Source organism: Callithrix jacchus, chromosome 14 (genome assembly GCF_049354715.1).
Source record: "Callithrix jacchus isolate 240 chromosome 14, calJac240_pri, whole genome shotgun sequence".
Classification (NCBI taxonomy): domain Eukaryota; kingdom Metazoa; phylum Chordata; class Mammalia; order Primates; family Cebidae; genus Callithrix; species Callithrix jacchus.
This window is the reverse complement of record NC_133515.1, coordinates 7190437-7204716: the sequence shown is the minus strand read 5'-3', so window position 1 is coordinate 7204716 and position 14280 is coordinate 7190437. Positions and strand designations below refer to the sequence as shown.

General features: G+C 37.6%; 1 protein-coding gene across 4 annotated transcripts in view; it reads left to right on the top strand.

Moving 5' to 3' along the window:
- TMEM131 (transmembrane protein 131) overlaps positions 1-14280 on the top strand; it is a 247039-nt gene that overhangs the window by 117412 nt on the left and 115347 nt on the right. For all 4 annotated transcript variants that reach the window (XR_013526314.1, XM_017964076.4, XM_008980096.5 and 1 more), the window contains exon 4: positions 10510-10578. Coding sequence is in view for 3 of the 4 variants with exons in the window: in XM_017964076.4 (XP_017819565.2) it covers positions 10510-10578 (69 nt within the window). In the remaining variant the exon portion in view is untranslated. The remainder of the gene's footprint in view (positions 1-10509; positions 10579-14280) is intronic.

Genomic DNA, 14280 nt, shown 5'->3' with positions numbered 1-14280 from the left:
AAGAATATGTAGAAAAGGGAACCCTGGTTCACTGTTGGTGGGATTGTAAATTAGTATAGCTATTATGGAAAACAGTGTGGCAGTTCCTAAAAAAAGTTAAGAACAGAATGGGAAAAAATTTTTGCAATCTACCCATCTGACAAAGGGCTGATATCCAGAATCTACAAAGAACTGAAACAAATTTACAAGAAAAAAAACAAACCCATTCAAAAGTGGGTGAAGGATATGAACAGACACTTTACAAAAGAAAACATCTGTGAGGCCAACAAACATATGAAAAAATGCTCATCATCACTGGTCATTAGAGAAATGCAAATCAAAACCACATTGAGATACCATCTCACACCAGTTAGAATGGCGATCATTAAAAAATCTGGAGACAACAGATTTTTTTGGATCAACAGAGGATGTGGAGAATTTACACTGTTGATGGGAGTGCAACCATTGTGGAAGACAGTGTGGCGATTCCTCAAGGACCTAAAGTAGAAATACCATTTGACCCAGCAATCCCATTATTGGGTATATACCCAAAGAATTATAAATTATTCTATTATAAAGACATATGCACACGTATGTTCATTGCGGCACTGTTTACAACAGCAAGGACCTGGAACCAACCCAAATGTCCATCAGCAATAGAATGGATAAAGAAAATGTGGTACATATGTACCATGGAATATGACACAGCCATAAAAAAAAGAGTTCGTGTCCTTCATAGGGACATGGATGAATCTGGAAACCATAATTCTCGGCAAACAAGAACACAAGAACAGAAAACCAGACACCACATGTTATCACTCATTAGGACACATGGACACAGGGAGGAAGGCATCACATACTGCAGTCATTTCACAGGGCTGGGGGGCTAGGGGCGGGATATCGGGGGGGTAAGGAGGATGGGGAGGGATAAGAAGGGGAAACCAGATGTGGGTGATCACGAGATGAAGGCAGCAAACCACCTTGCCATGTGTGTACCTGTGCAACAATCCTGCATGATCTGCACATACAACCCAGAACCTAAAGTACAGTTAAAAAAAAAGTTAAAAACATAACTGCCATGTGATCCAGCAATCTCATAACTAGGTATATATTCAAGAGAAATGAAATAATTATGTCAAAGAGATATCTGCATTCTTAATATTCATTTAAGCATTATTCACAATAGCCAAGATAGGGAGAAATCAACTTAAGTGTTCCTCAGTGGACACATGGATAATGAAGATGTGGTGTGTGTGTGTATTCTTAGTAGTATTCCACACATATAGTTGAATACTGTTAAGCCTTCAAAAATAAGGAAATCCTGTCATTTATGACAACATAGATGAACTTGGAGGACATTATGTTAAATGTGATAAGCCAAGTACAGAAAGATGAATACTGCATGATCTCACTTATGTGGAGAATATTGAAGCAGAGGGTAGAATGGTGGTTAACTGAGGTTGAAGGTAGGAACCAGGGAGATTTGAGAGATGTTAGTCAAAAGAAAAAAAAATTTCAGTTAGAAGGTATAAGTTCAACTTTGTCATTTTTCAACTTATGATGGTGCCAAAGTATAATATATGTTCAGTAGAAACAGTATTTCAGATTTTGAATTTTGATCTTTCCTGGGGTAGTTATACAGTACTCTCTTGCAGCTTTCAGTCAGCTACACAATCCAGAGAGTAAACAACTGATACTCTACCCTGTACCATGTTACCAGATAACTTTGCCCAACTGTAGGCTAATGTAAGTGTTCTGAGCATATTTAAGGGAGACTAGGCTACCTTAAAAGCAAGTTGGTGTATTAAATATATTTTTGACTTATGATTATTTTCAACTTATGATGGGTGTATTGGGATATAACCTTACCATAAGTCAGGGAGCATCTGTATTGTATACTTGAAAATTGCTAAGAACACATTTTGTGTTCTTACCATAAAAAGTGGTAACTATGTGAGATAATGCATGTATTAGCTCAATGTAGCCATTCTACAACATGAACATATTTTAAAATATGTTGTACATCATAAATATGTACAGTTTTACTTGTCAAATAAATATGGAAGTGGATAGATAGATACAAAGTTTATGTTTCATATGAATTCCTAGAAGTGGGGTTGGTGAGTCAAAAGTAAATGCTGCCATCATTTCATTAAGTATTGCCAGATTCTCCTTCAAGGTCTGTGCCACCTTGCATTCCCTCATCAGTGAAGAGTGCCTGTTTTCCCACATCCTTTCCAATAGAATGTGTTGTATTTTTAACTTTTGCTGATCTGATGAGTCAGAAATGTTATCTATCATAGTGTAGTTTTAGTTTGTCTTTCTCTAATTATGAGTAAGGTTAACCATCTCCTGGTATTTAAGAGCTATGCTTGTATTTGTCTTTTGATGTCGTCTGTTCTTGTTTGTTCTACCCATTTTTCTATAGTGCTGTTAGTTTTTTGTTTTTGTTTTTGTTTTGAGATAGAGTCTTGCTCTGTCGCCAGGCTGGAGTACAGTGGCGCAGTCTTGGCTCACTGCAATCTCCGCCTCCCAGGTTCTTCTGTCTCAGCCTCCCGAGTAGCTGGGACTACAGGTGTGCACCACCACGCCCGGCTAATTTTTGGTATTTTAGTAGAGATGGGGTTTTACCTTGTTGGCCAGGATGGTCTCGATCTCCTGACCTAGTGATCCACCCACCTCGGCCTCCTACAGGTCTGAGATTGCAGGCGTGAGCCACCACACCCATCCAAAAGTTTTGTTTGTTTGTTTTTGAGATGGAGTTTCACTCTAGCTGCCCAGGTTGGAGTGCAGTGGCATGGTAACAGCTCACCAAAACCTCCGCCTCCTGGGTTCAAATGATTCTCCTGCCTCAGCCTCCCGAGTAGCTGGGATTACAGGCATGCACCACCACGCCCAGCTAATTTTGTATTTTTTATTAGAGACAGGGTTTCTCCATGCTGGTCAGGCTGGTCTCAGACTCTCGACCTTAGGTGATCTACCTACCTTGGCCTCCCAAAGTCCTGGGATTACAGGCGTGAGCCACCACACCTGGCCAAGAGTTCTTTATGTTTTGGAGCTATTCATCCTATTTTGCAAGTATCTTCTCCCAGTTCATCAGTAATCTTGATTTTGAAGAAATGCACTTCTTCGTAAGTATGTAAGTAGGTTAAATGTAAAACAATGTAGGAAAAACAAGTAAACACTAAAAATGCTAGGTTGATTATGTTACTCTCAGACAAAGTAGACTTTAGGACAGGGAATATTATCAGAGATAAAGAAGGACATTTTACAGTTATGAAAGAGACAGTCCCCCAGGTAGATGAAATAATCCCAAATTCTAATATTGGAGCTTTAAAATACATGAAGAAAAAAATGAATAAAACTAAGGTGACAAACCCACAGTGATTATTGAAGATTTCAACATTCATCTGTTAGTAACTGATAAAATAGATGGAAAATCAGTAAGGGTGTAGATTTGAAGAACACTGTTAAGTAACTTGACCTAATAGGTATTTGTTAAATACTACATCCACCAAGAGCAGATAATGTAGATTATATTCTCTGATTATAGCAAAACTAAATTAGAAATCAGTAACAATGAAATCCAAAAATTTTATAACTAGAAACTAAACTAGAAGCTTTTCAATACTCATGGGTGGTTAAGAAATCATAAGTGCTTTGAAAACAAAAGTAAAACATATCTTAGTCTGCTTGAGCTAGGCTGTCATGACAAAATACCATAGACTGGGTGGCTTAAACAACAGACATTTATTTTCTCACAGTCTGGAGTCTAAAAGTCTGAAATCAGGGTGCCAGCATAGTCAGTTTGCACTGAGACCTGTTTTCCTAGCTTGTAGGGGGCAGCCATTCTGCTGTGTAATTCACATGTCCTCCTTGTGTACATGAGTGCATGGGGCCTTTCTGGTGTTCCTTTTTGTAAGGACACTAATCCCATTGTATCAGGGCCCCCACCGTTATGACCTCATTTAACCTTAATTACCTGCTTATAGAACCTGTCTCCACGTAATAGTCATAGTGGGGATTAGGGTTTCAACATACGAATTTGGGAAGTAGAGGGTGGGGTGGGGGGGGTTAGTTCATAGAACAACATATCAAGTTTTCTGGAATTTAGCGAAAGCAGTACTTAAATGGACATTTATAGCTTTAAAAGGTATCAGATAGAAGAAAAATTTTAAAATGAACAGTTTACATTGCCAAATTAAGACATAGAGCATCAACTTTAGAAGAAAATAAAGGGTATGCTAGAAATCAATTAAATAGAAAGTGGAGAAAACATCAAAGTAAACAAAATCTGATTCTTTGAATCTAGCTAGATTGGTTAAGAAAATAAGACAGACCAAAAAAATCAGTAATGAAGTAGGGGATATCACTGCAGATCTTATAAACATTCAGAGAATAATAAGAGAAATCCCTTCATTCTCAAAAATTCAACAATTTAGATGAAGTGGTTAAATACTTGAAAGATACAAATTATTAAAATTAACCAAGAGAGAATTAGAAAATGAATTTTTAAATATCTGTTAAAGACATAGAATTCACAGTTTTAAGCCTTTCCACAAAGAAAACTGCAGGCTCATATGACTTAACTGGTAAATTTGATAAGACACCTAGTGAAAAAATACTCGTCTTACATAAATCCTTTTAGAAAAGAGAGGAGTAGAATGTCCTTCCTCACACATTTTTAAGAGGTGATTATTGCAGCCATGACAAAAAAGCTAAAGGCTACACCTCTTCAAACATATATTCAGAAATCTCCAATAGAATATTAGCAAATCGAATCCAGAAACCTCTAACAAGAATAATACATCATGACCAAAAGGAGTTTATCCTAGGAATGCAAGATTAATATTTGAACACAATATAATTTTTCTTGTTAACAAAATTTTAAAAACCTTCGTAATTATTTGAATAGATGTAGAAAAAGCCTGTGGCAGCATTCAGAATCTGTTCATGATTAAATGTTCAGTACACTAGGAATAGAAAAAGAATGTCTTTAACCCGGTAAAGAGCATCTATGGCGAAATAACAGTTAACATGATAATAATGGTAAAAGATTGAATGGTTTCTTTCTAAGATCGGGAAAGTGGCAAAGATGTCCACTTTCATCACTTAACATTAAACATTGTACTGGATATGGCAGTCATTACATTAAGGCAAGAAACAGAAATAAGAGCCATTTGTTTGGAAAGGAAGAAGAGGATTTTGTCTACTAACCATGTGATTATGCCCATAGAAAGTCCTAAGGAATATACCAAGAAGCGATACAGTCAATAATCAGAAGAAACTGATTTCTTTTTCACAAGTGCAAAAGTGAAATGTAGAAAAATGTCATTTACAATAGCATAAATCATTGCATACTTTGGGATAAATTTAACAAAAAAAATTTTGAGACCCGTACACTGAGAAGTGTAATATAATAGAGTAATTAAATAACTCCTAGATAGATTGAGAAAGATTCTGTGTTCATAGACTTGAAGATTGTGAAGGTATTGTAATAATTCAATGGTACATGAGTAGTCTTTTCTCAACAAATGATACTAGGCCTACTGGATATTTACAGAGAAAGAAAAAGTGAACTTTAATCTTTAACTCACACTATCACCAAATTTCACTTAAAATGGACAAAATAAATAGGCTCGTATGTAAAAGTTAAAGTGTAAAACTTTTAGAATAAAACCAATCTTTTTGTAGAAATATTTGGAACCTGGACAAAGTTTTAAGACACCAAAAACACATACCAAAAAAGAAAAAATGAGGCTCATGCCTATGATCCTAACACTTTGGGAAGCTGAGGTAAGGGGATCACTTGAGGCTAGGAGTTTGAAACTAGCCTGGAGAACATAGTGAGACCCTGTATCTACAAAAAATATTAATTAAAAAAAAATAGCTAGTTGTGGTAGCGTGTGCCTGTAGTCTCAACTATTTGGGAGGATGAGGCGAGAGGGTGGCTTGAGCCCAGGAGGTCAAGGCTGCAGTGACCCATGATTGCACCACTAACTACACTCCAACCTGGGCGACAGAGTGAGACCCTGTCTCAAAAAAGAAAAAATGATCATCATTTTGACCTCATCAGAATTAAAAACTTCTTCTCTTCAAAAGACAACATTTATAAAAGGAAAGGGTAAGTCAGGACCAGGGTAAAAATATTTGCAGCACATAACAGAGAACTCTTACAGCTGAATAGTAAGACAAACATCCCAGTTAAAAAACTTTCCACAGACATTTACAAAAGAAGACACCTAATTGTACACCAAGAAAGTGGAAAGATGGTCAGCATTTTTCATCATTAGGGAAATGCAAATTAAAATGAAAATGTGTTTATGGGAGAATATATATTATATAGGAGAAGTCCTATTCATTTCTTTTAAATCACTGCTTATTTAGCTGACTCTTTAATAAAAATATTTGAAATCACTTTAAACTGCTGGTGACTTTGATAGTTTTACTAGTTAAGACACTTCCCTCCCCATCTCTTATTTGTGGCTCAAGATGCCAGATAGTGGCTCCTAAATGTGAGAGAGTGCAAAATACAGGTCTGTTCTGCTTACAAGGAATTACATTCTGGAGGTGGGGCCCTAGAATCTGCATTTCTGCAAGCATTGTAGGTGTCTGTGATGCAGGTAGATCACAAACAATTGTTTTAAAAATGCTGGACCAAAGAGTATCTGTTGTTTAGGTAGTAGTTGACCCTAGGAAAACACTTTAAACTCCCGGAAATCCAAGAAAGCCCATATGTTTGATTCGTGGGTTTCCTGCTCAACTTTGACCTGACAGTTCAACAAGCAGTATTGACCATTTCCCACAAGATTTCTTGCATCTCTTCAGTTGTTTCCTAGCTTGAAATCAGAAAATAGTCTTCATTTATCTCCAAATAAATAATTAGTTTTTTAGTGAAAATTTATAAAACCAATTATATTGAGACTTCAGAACATATATAATCATTGCAGAAAGTGTAAAATCATGCAATGTACTATCATAATGTCTCAGATTTTGTTGCTTTGAAATTGTCAAAGGGTGAGCCTGGCACACCGGCATGCTGCACCTGCAGTCCCAGCTACTCCGGAGGCTCAAACAGAGGAGTTCAAGACCGGCTTGGGCAACACAGTGAGACCCCTGCCTCTTAAAAATAGTAACAATAATAATTTTTAAAATCGGGGAAAAAACTACAATGACATTAGCAAAGGGCACTATTCTTTTTATTTCATCATCCCTAGTTTGTTTTTCAACATTACATATTTGTAGACATTTGCTTTCTGTTAACAAAGCACTAAACAATGCATGCACTGTCTGAATAAACATGGGTAGCAACCATTTGAATCAGCTGTGGAGACATGACAGCTATTTTACTGCATTTTTAGTTTAGTTAACGTAGGAATGTACCTGTGTCAGCTTGTGTTGTACCCACTCAGATATTAAACTGTTCCTTAGATATATATCTGCTATTTTGAAAATACGCTTTTATTTGTGAGAGAATCATATTTTATATACTGTTTCCTCTATCTAATATTCTGTGAGCACTTTGTAAATATCACAGTAAAGGTTGCTGGACATCACATCTTTGAAGCATTTTACAGGAGGTCTTTGCCCCAGCACAAGACATAAAAAGTATAACTTACCTAAGGATTTGAAAGGAAGAATCACATTGTTACTTGTAGGTGATTTGTCTACAGTGATCCTCCAAGATAGTGCTCATTTTGGTAGCACATATAGCAACAGTGGAAAACTTAGGAGAATCTAGACAAACTATTAGAATTAAACTCAAGGTGACAAGGTATAAGATCAGTACATGAAAATCAGTAACTTTTTAATATAAGCAGTAGCCATGTATGGCTACTTTATGACATCTCCATCTAGATACACATCTGAAATTTAAATGTCTACAACAATACTCTTGAAAATCTGTCTCTTCCCACTTCCAACCCACTTCTTCCATGTCATGACTATGTACATAATGAAAATCTTAGAATAAATTACTCTTGCTTCTTCAAAAATCAATCTATCAGCACAACCGGTTTTCTCAAGTTTCCAAATCTATCCAGGAAAAAACCACTGCTCGCTACTCTCCTTGGCAACCACCATAGATTGTAGCTGCTATCACCAGTTGCCTAAAGCACTCTAAGACTTCCCTGCTTCCCACTGTTGGCCTCTTACAGGAACTTCCTTGGTTCTTCACAAAGTAGCCAGAATTAACCTTTTAACATGTGTCACATCATGCTACTCCTTTATCGAGAACCAGCTCGGTCGAGAGACTCCCGCCCCAGTGGCACCGAAGGTATTTGAGAGACAGACACCCAGATAGTCAGAGTGGATCTGTCCTAGGGACCCACAGCCTGTGGGTCTAACAGCTCTCCAGACTGAAGGCCCCGAGCAGACTTTCATTGACGTATTTATTTGCTCTTTGACAGGTGATTCTCATTAATACACAGGTGTACTATTTAACTTAAAAATGCATCAAGTAGGCAGCTGTTACCTGCCTACCACTAATTACAAACTGAAAGGATGCTCCACAAGGGAGCCATGTGGGGAGGGGCAGGGTAAACTTAATGTTCCTCAACACTCCTTGCTCAAAAATACTGTAGTTTGTTAGACTTCGAGTAGTCCATACTTCTACAAGGAGATCTGGCTCTTATATGTCTGAGCTCAGCTCTTAACTCCTAATCTTCCTTCATTGCACGATGGTCACTTCACCCTCCTTGTTCAACTCACCAAATACAGTCCTACTTTATTCCTCTAGATCTCTGCCATTCAGGTCTTGGCACTAGTATCCCTCCTCAGAGAGGCTTTTTCTGTTGTAGCCACAGCCCCAGTATGTTCGATTTTTTTAAATACACACATCTTCACCTAATATATTCAACGTTTGTTCCCGACTAGGATGTTAGTGCCATGAGAGCAGGCACTTTGCTTTGTTCCCCAATGTAGCCCCAGGCAATAGACAGTATCTGGTACATAGTATACATTCATACATTTGTATTAAATGGATAAAGTGTATGCTTTTTTACCCCACCTGGCCACTTGAGACATTTCCATTTGCAATTTGCAGAACAGCCTCTTGGTTCTGTGAGAGAAAAAACACTGTATCTTAATCTCCTTTTTCTCCAACATCTAGCATTGTTTGTGTGTATATATAGGAATTAATGACTTACACAGTTATACCTTATACTTTATTTTTCCTTGATTTGAGATTTTATGTAAATTTGAGTTTCGTACTACTTAAACTGATGAGCTGAAGAGCATCACTTGTTTTAAAGGAGCCAAAGAGTGTTATTGTTACATCACGTCTAAGAAGGGCAGAAAGTAAGAAGGAATAGATGCTGACACTGTTGCAAGGAATTGTGTCTTCATGTCCCAGCATCTGCAGTTTTGTGCTTTAGTAAAATACAATCTTACATTTGGTGCTTGCTTTCTTTTTGTTTGTCATCTTTCCTGTTCAACATATGCAGATGGGTTCTCAAGCAACACGAAAGAATATTCTAAATGGGTAGAGCCAAAAACATGTTTGGATTTTATTGCCTTCAGTTAAATTATTCTACTCAGATTATTTAATCTTTGTAGAATTGAATTAAAGCCAAATTTCCTCCATATTGTGAATGTCTTTGTCTATTTCTAATTATTTCCTATATCTTCTAACTCCTAGTTATTTACTCTGTCTTCTGAATCCTGAATGAAATTACTGTATCATTTGGAAGCTTTTATTACTGTGAAGTTCAGTGATGATGGCAATAAAGTAGTCTTACAAAATGGGTTTTGCTCTGACATCATTTCTTAGAATAAAAACATTAAAATCTATTTTGAAACTTAGTGGCTAACTGAATGTCTGACTTTTGCAGTATGTAAACACTTTATGTATGTGAACCACCACCACCACCCCCACCCCCACACCCCACCAAAGGTCATGTATGTTTTATATCAGTGTTAGGCCCCGATGATGTCTGAGGTTTGCTATTCAGAAATCTGTTTTATTGAGAATTTCTGGTATCAGGTGGGTTAGTTAGAAGATGCTACTCAGATATTTAGGCCAGGACATCAGAAATCAGTGTATTCCAAATTCTCAGATGAAATAGGTATTTCTATTCTTGGAAATTTCTATCCTAAATTCAATTTTGTTTAGTCCTTTGCCACTCTAGTTACGATGCGACTGTGATTTTTGTCTTCATACATTGTCTGCTAAATGGTATGTAGTTGTAGTAACTCTTTATTATTCGCCATACCTGTATCCAAAAACCCAAGTGACCCTATTAAAGTATATTGTTACCAATTATATCAACCAAATAAATTTTGATAGTTTGCCTGAATATTTTGTTTTCACATACCTTTGAATTAGAAAAATACTCCCACTCTTTTATTTTCTAAAATGCAATCTTCATTGGTTTTCGCTAATTTAAAAAATAATGTACGTTTATAAGAGATCATTAGACCCTATTTTTCTCCAAAAATGCTTTGTTATAACAAAAGTCAAGTGTCTGAATAGAGTTTGGGGAAATATATTTTGAAGAACTGCTTCTTATGTTGTTTTCTTTTAATTTACAGTATATCTCTCTATCGGGGAAATTGCAGGCCCATACGATTTGAGCCACCAATGCTGGATTTCCATGAACAGTAAGTTTAAAATTTTTGGACTGTACTTTCCCATTAAGCTATTATATGTATTTTACATGCATTTGTCTTGTCTTTTGCCTATGTTCTGTCTATATGAGAAAGTTACATGTTCTAGTCATCAGGAAAACAAATGATATTGAATGCAGTTGGAAAATGGAAAGCAAGTATCTGTTAGGAGTCTAACATACAATATTAACTTTTAAAGCTTGAAAAATATTTGCATGTTTTAGTCTCTGGTTCAGAGAATCTTTGGAAGCATCAAAGAACTTATAGGTTAGCTATTTTGATTAGCACTTCATTTTTATTTTTATTATTTAAAAATTTTCTTGTGAATAAAATATATGCTACATGACCAAATAATATTATCACCTACCCATAATGGCAGGTAAAAGCAAATGTGCAGATAGACATGGTTCCATCACAGAACTCTGTCTTGATGAGCTAGGCAAACCACTGCGCACCCTCCCCCAAGCAGGAGAGAACCCCAAGCCTTTAAGTGGCTGATACACCCAAGGGCCAGCAGAGCAGCTCAGCACCTAAGAAAGAGCCCCACAGTGTACCCCTAAGATACTTCCTTAGCCTGCCCAATGTCCCTGCACCTGAAATCAGGGCCTGAAGAACAGCCCTGTGGGCAACCCCCAGAATACACACCTCCAGACCAACTGAGCAGCTCTGTGCCTATGTCCCAGGCCTAAGAAATAGCCCTGTGGGTTATTTCTAGCAAACATCTCCGCAGGCCAGCCAGGCAGCCTAATGCTTACAACCTGGACCTGAGAAGCAGCTACATAGGCTGCCCATGGCAGACACACTTCAAGGCCAACTAAACACCCATCTGCCTGCACCCTCACCCTGAGAAACAGCCCCATGGGCCACCCCAAACCAGCAGACACCTAAGCCAGCAGAGAAGCCTTGATACTACATCCCAATCCTCAAAAACAGCCCTGTGGTCCATGCCTGACAAACATACCCCCAGTTCAGCTGAGCAGCTATCCATCTGTATTCTAGGCCTGAGAAAGCCCTTTGGGCTACTCTTGTCAGGCACACCCCCAAGCCATCCGACTAAACATGTGCTCGTGCTCCTGGCCTGAGTACAGCCCTGTGGTTTAGAGCCAGACCCTAAGTTGGCTAGATTCCAAACTGCCTAACCCACTGTGTGGATGTACACATCCCTGACCTGAGAAACACCCTGTGATCCCACCCTCAACAAAGCTGCATCACTGCTACCACAGACTGTCCCAGCCTAGGCATGGGATACTTGCAGGCAGGAAGTGTGACTTACAACTGAGGAAAGTGCACAGAGACAACACTACAGTGCCCACCTAAACACAGATGCATCAAAGCTAATGCACCCTACCAAACTGACACTCAAAGACTGGTTTATACAAATAAGTCTTTCCCTGTGAAATGCAGTCCATAAAATTGGAAGAAAGGACTTTTCAACCGGATGTATAGAAATCAACATGGGGACACATCAGACATAAAAAAGCAAGGTAACATATCGCCTCCAAAGGAAAACAGTAATTCTCCAGTAACAGACCCCAGTCATAAGAAAATATGCTAAATGCCAGAGAAAGAATTCAAAATAATCTTAAGGAATCGCAGTGAGATACGAGAAAACACAGATCAGCAAAATCGGGAAAACAATTCATGATTTGAATAAGAAATTCAACAAAGAGATAGGTAACGTAAAAAAGAGCCAAACAGAAGTCCCAGAGCTGAAGAATTCAATGAGTTAAATAAAAAATGCAATCAGGAGCTTACCAGACTAAACCAAGCAGAAGAAAGAATTTCTGAACTTGAAGACAAATCTTTTGAAATAACACAGGCAAACAAAAATGAAAAAAGGGTAAAGAAAGCCTACAGGATGTATTGTATACCATGAAGTAAATGGATACATGATGGTCATTCCAGAAGGAGAAGGATGTAGAAAACATATTTAATAAAATAGTAGTGAAGTCTTGAAATTTGAAATGGACATTCATGTCCAGTAAACAGAAAGAATTCCAATTAGAGTCAACCCAAACAGGTTATGTCTGAGGCACATTATAGCCAAGTTATCAGATGGTAGAGGCAAATCATTCGAAAAGCAGCAAGAGTAAAGTATCAAGTTACATATAAGGGAATTCCCATTAGACTAACAGCAGATTTCTCAGCAGAAAATTTACAGGTTGGGAAAGAGTGGGATGATATATTCAAAATACTTAAAGCACGGGCAGGGGACCCATGAGCCAAGAATACTATACCCTGCAAAGCTGTATTTCAGAAATGAAAAAGAAGTAAAATCTTTCACAAACTAGCAGAAATAAAGGGAATTCATCACTGCTAGACTGGCCTTATAAGAAAATGCTCAAGGGAGTCTTATATCTAGAAATGAAAAAATAATAACCACTGTCATGAAAACATGTGAAACTGTAAAATTCACTGATAGAGCCCAAACACAAAGAAAGGAAAAGGAATCAAACCATATGAATGTGGAAAACCACCCAAGCACAAAATAAACCATAAGAAAGGAAGTATGAAACAAAAGATAAAACATCCAGGAAACCATATGACAGAAGCAAGTATTCACCTATCAATAACCTTGAATGTAAATAGATTCAGTTCCCCCATTTAAAAGATACAGACTGGCCAAAAGGTTAATACACCCAACTATATACTGCACACAAGAAACTCACCTCACCTGTAAAGACACACAGACTAATAGCAAAGGGATAGAAAAAGATACTCCATGCAAATGGAAACCAAAACCCAGCCAGAGTAGCTGTACTTATATCAGACCAAACAGACATCAAGTCAAAAGCTGTAAAAAGCAACACATGAAGCATTCTTCAGGATTGATCATATGTTAGGACACAAAACAAATCTCAAAAAAAAAATTAAAATTAATTTTATCAACTATCTTATCTGACCACAATGGAAGTTAAAACTAGAAATCAATAACAAGGGGAACATTCAAAACTACGAACACCTGAAAATCAAACACCATGTTCTTTAGATGACCAGAGGGTGAAGGAAGAAATTAAATGGTAAATTAAAGTATTTCTTGAGACAAATGAAAATAGAAATACAATATGCCAAACCCTTTGGGGCACAGCAAAAGCAGTAGTAACAGGCAAATTTATGTAACAATAAATCCTACATTAAAAAAAGAAAGATTTCAGATAACCTAATGATGTATCTTAAAGAACTAGAAAAGCAAGAACAAACCATGGCCGGGTGCGGTGGCTCACGCCTATAATCCCAGCACTTTGGGAGGCCAAGGCGGGTGGATCACGAGGTCAAGAGATTGAGACCATCTTGGTCAACAAGGTGAAACCCCGTCTCTACTAAAAATATAAAAATTAGCTGGGCATGGTGGTGCGTGCCTGTAGTCCCAGCTACTCGGGAGGCTGAGGCAGGAGAATTGCCTGAACCCAGAAGGCGGAGGTTGCGGTGAGCCAAGATCGTGCCATTGCACTCCAGGCTGGGTAACAACAGTGAAACTCTGTCTCAAAAAAAAAAAAAAAAAAAAAAAAAAAAAAAAAAAAAAAGAACAAACCAAAGCCCCAAAATTAGTGGAAGGAAATAAATAATGAAGTTCAAAATGAAAATAAATGAAGTTGAGACTAAAAATACCTACAAAAAGGGTCCAGGCAGGGGGCACTGGGGAGGAAGTGGGAATGGTTAATGGGTATCAAAATAATATAGTGAATAAGATCTACT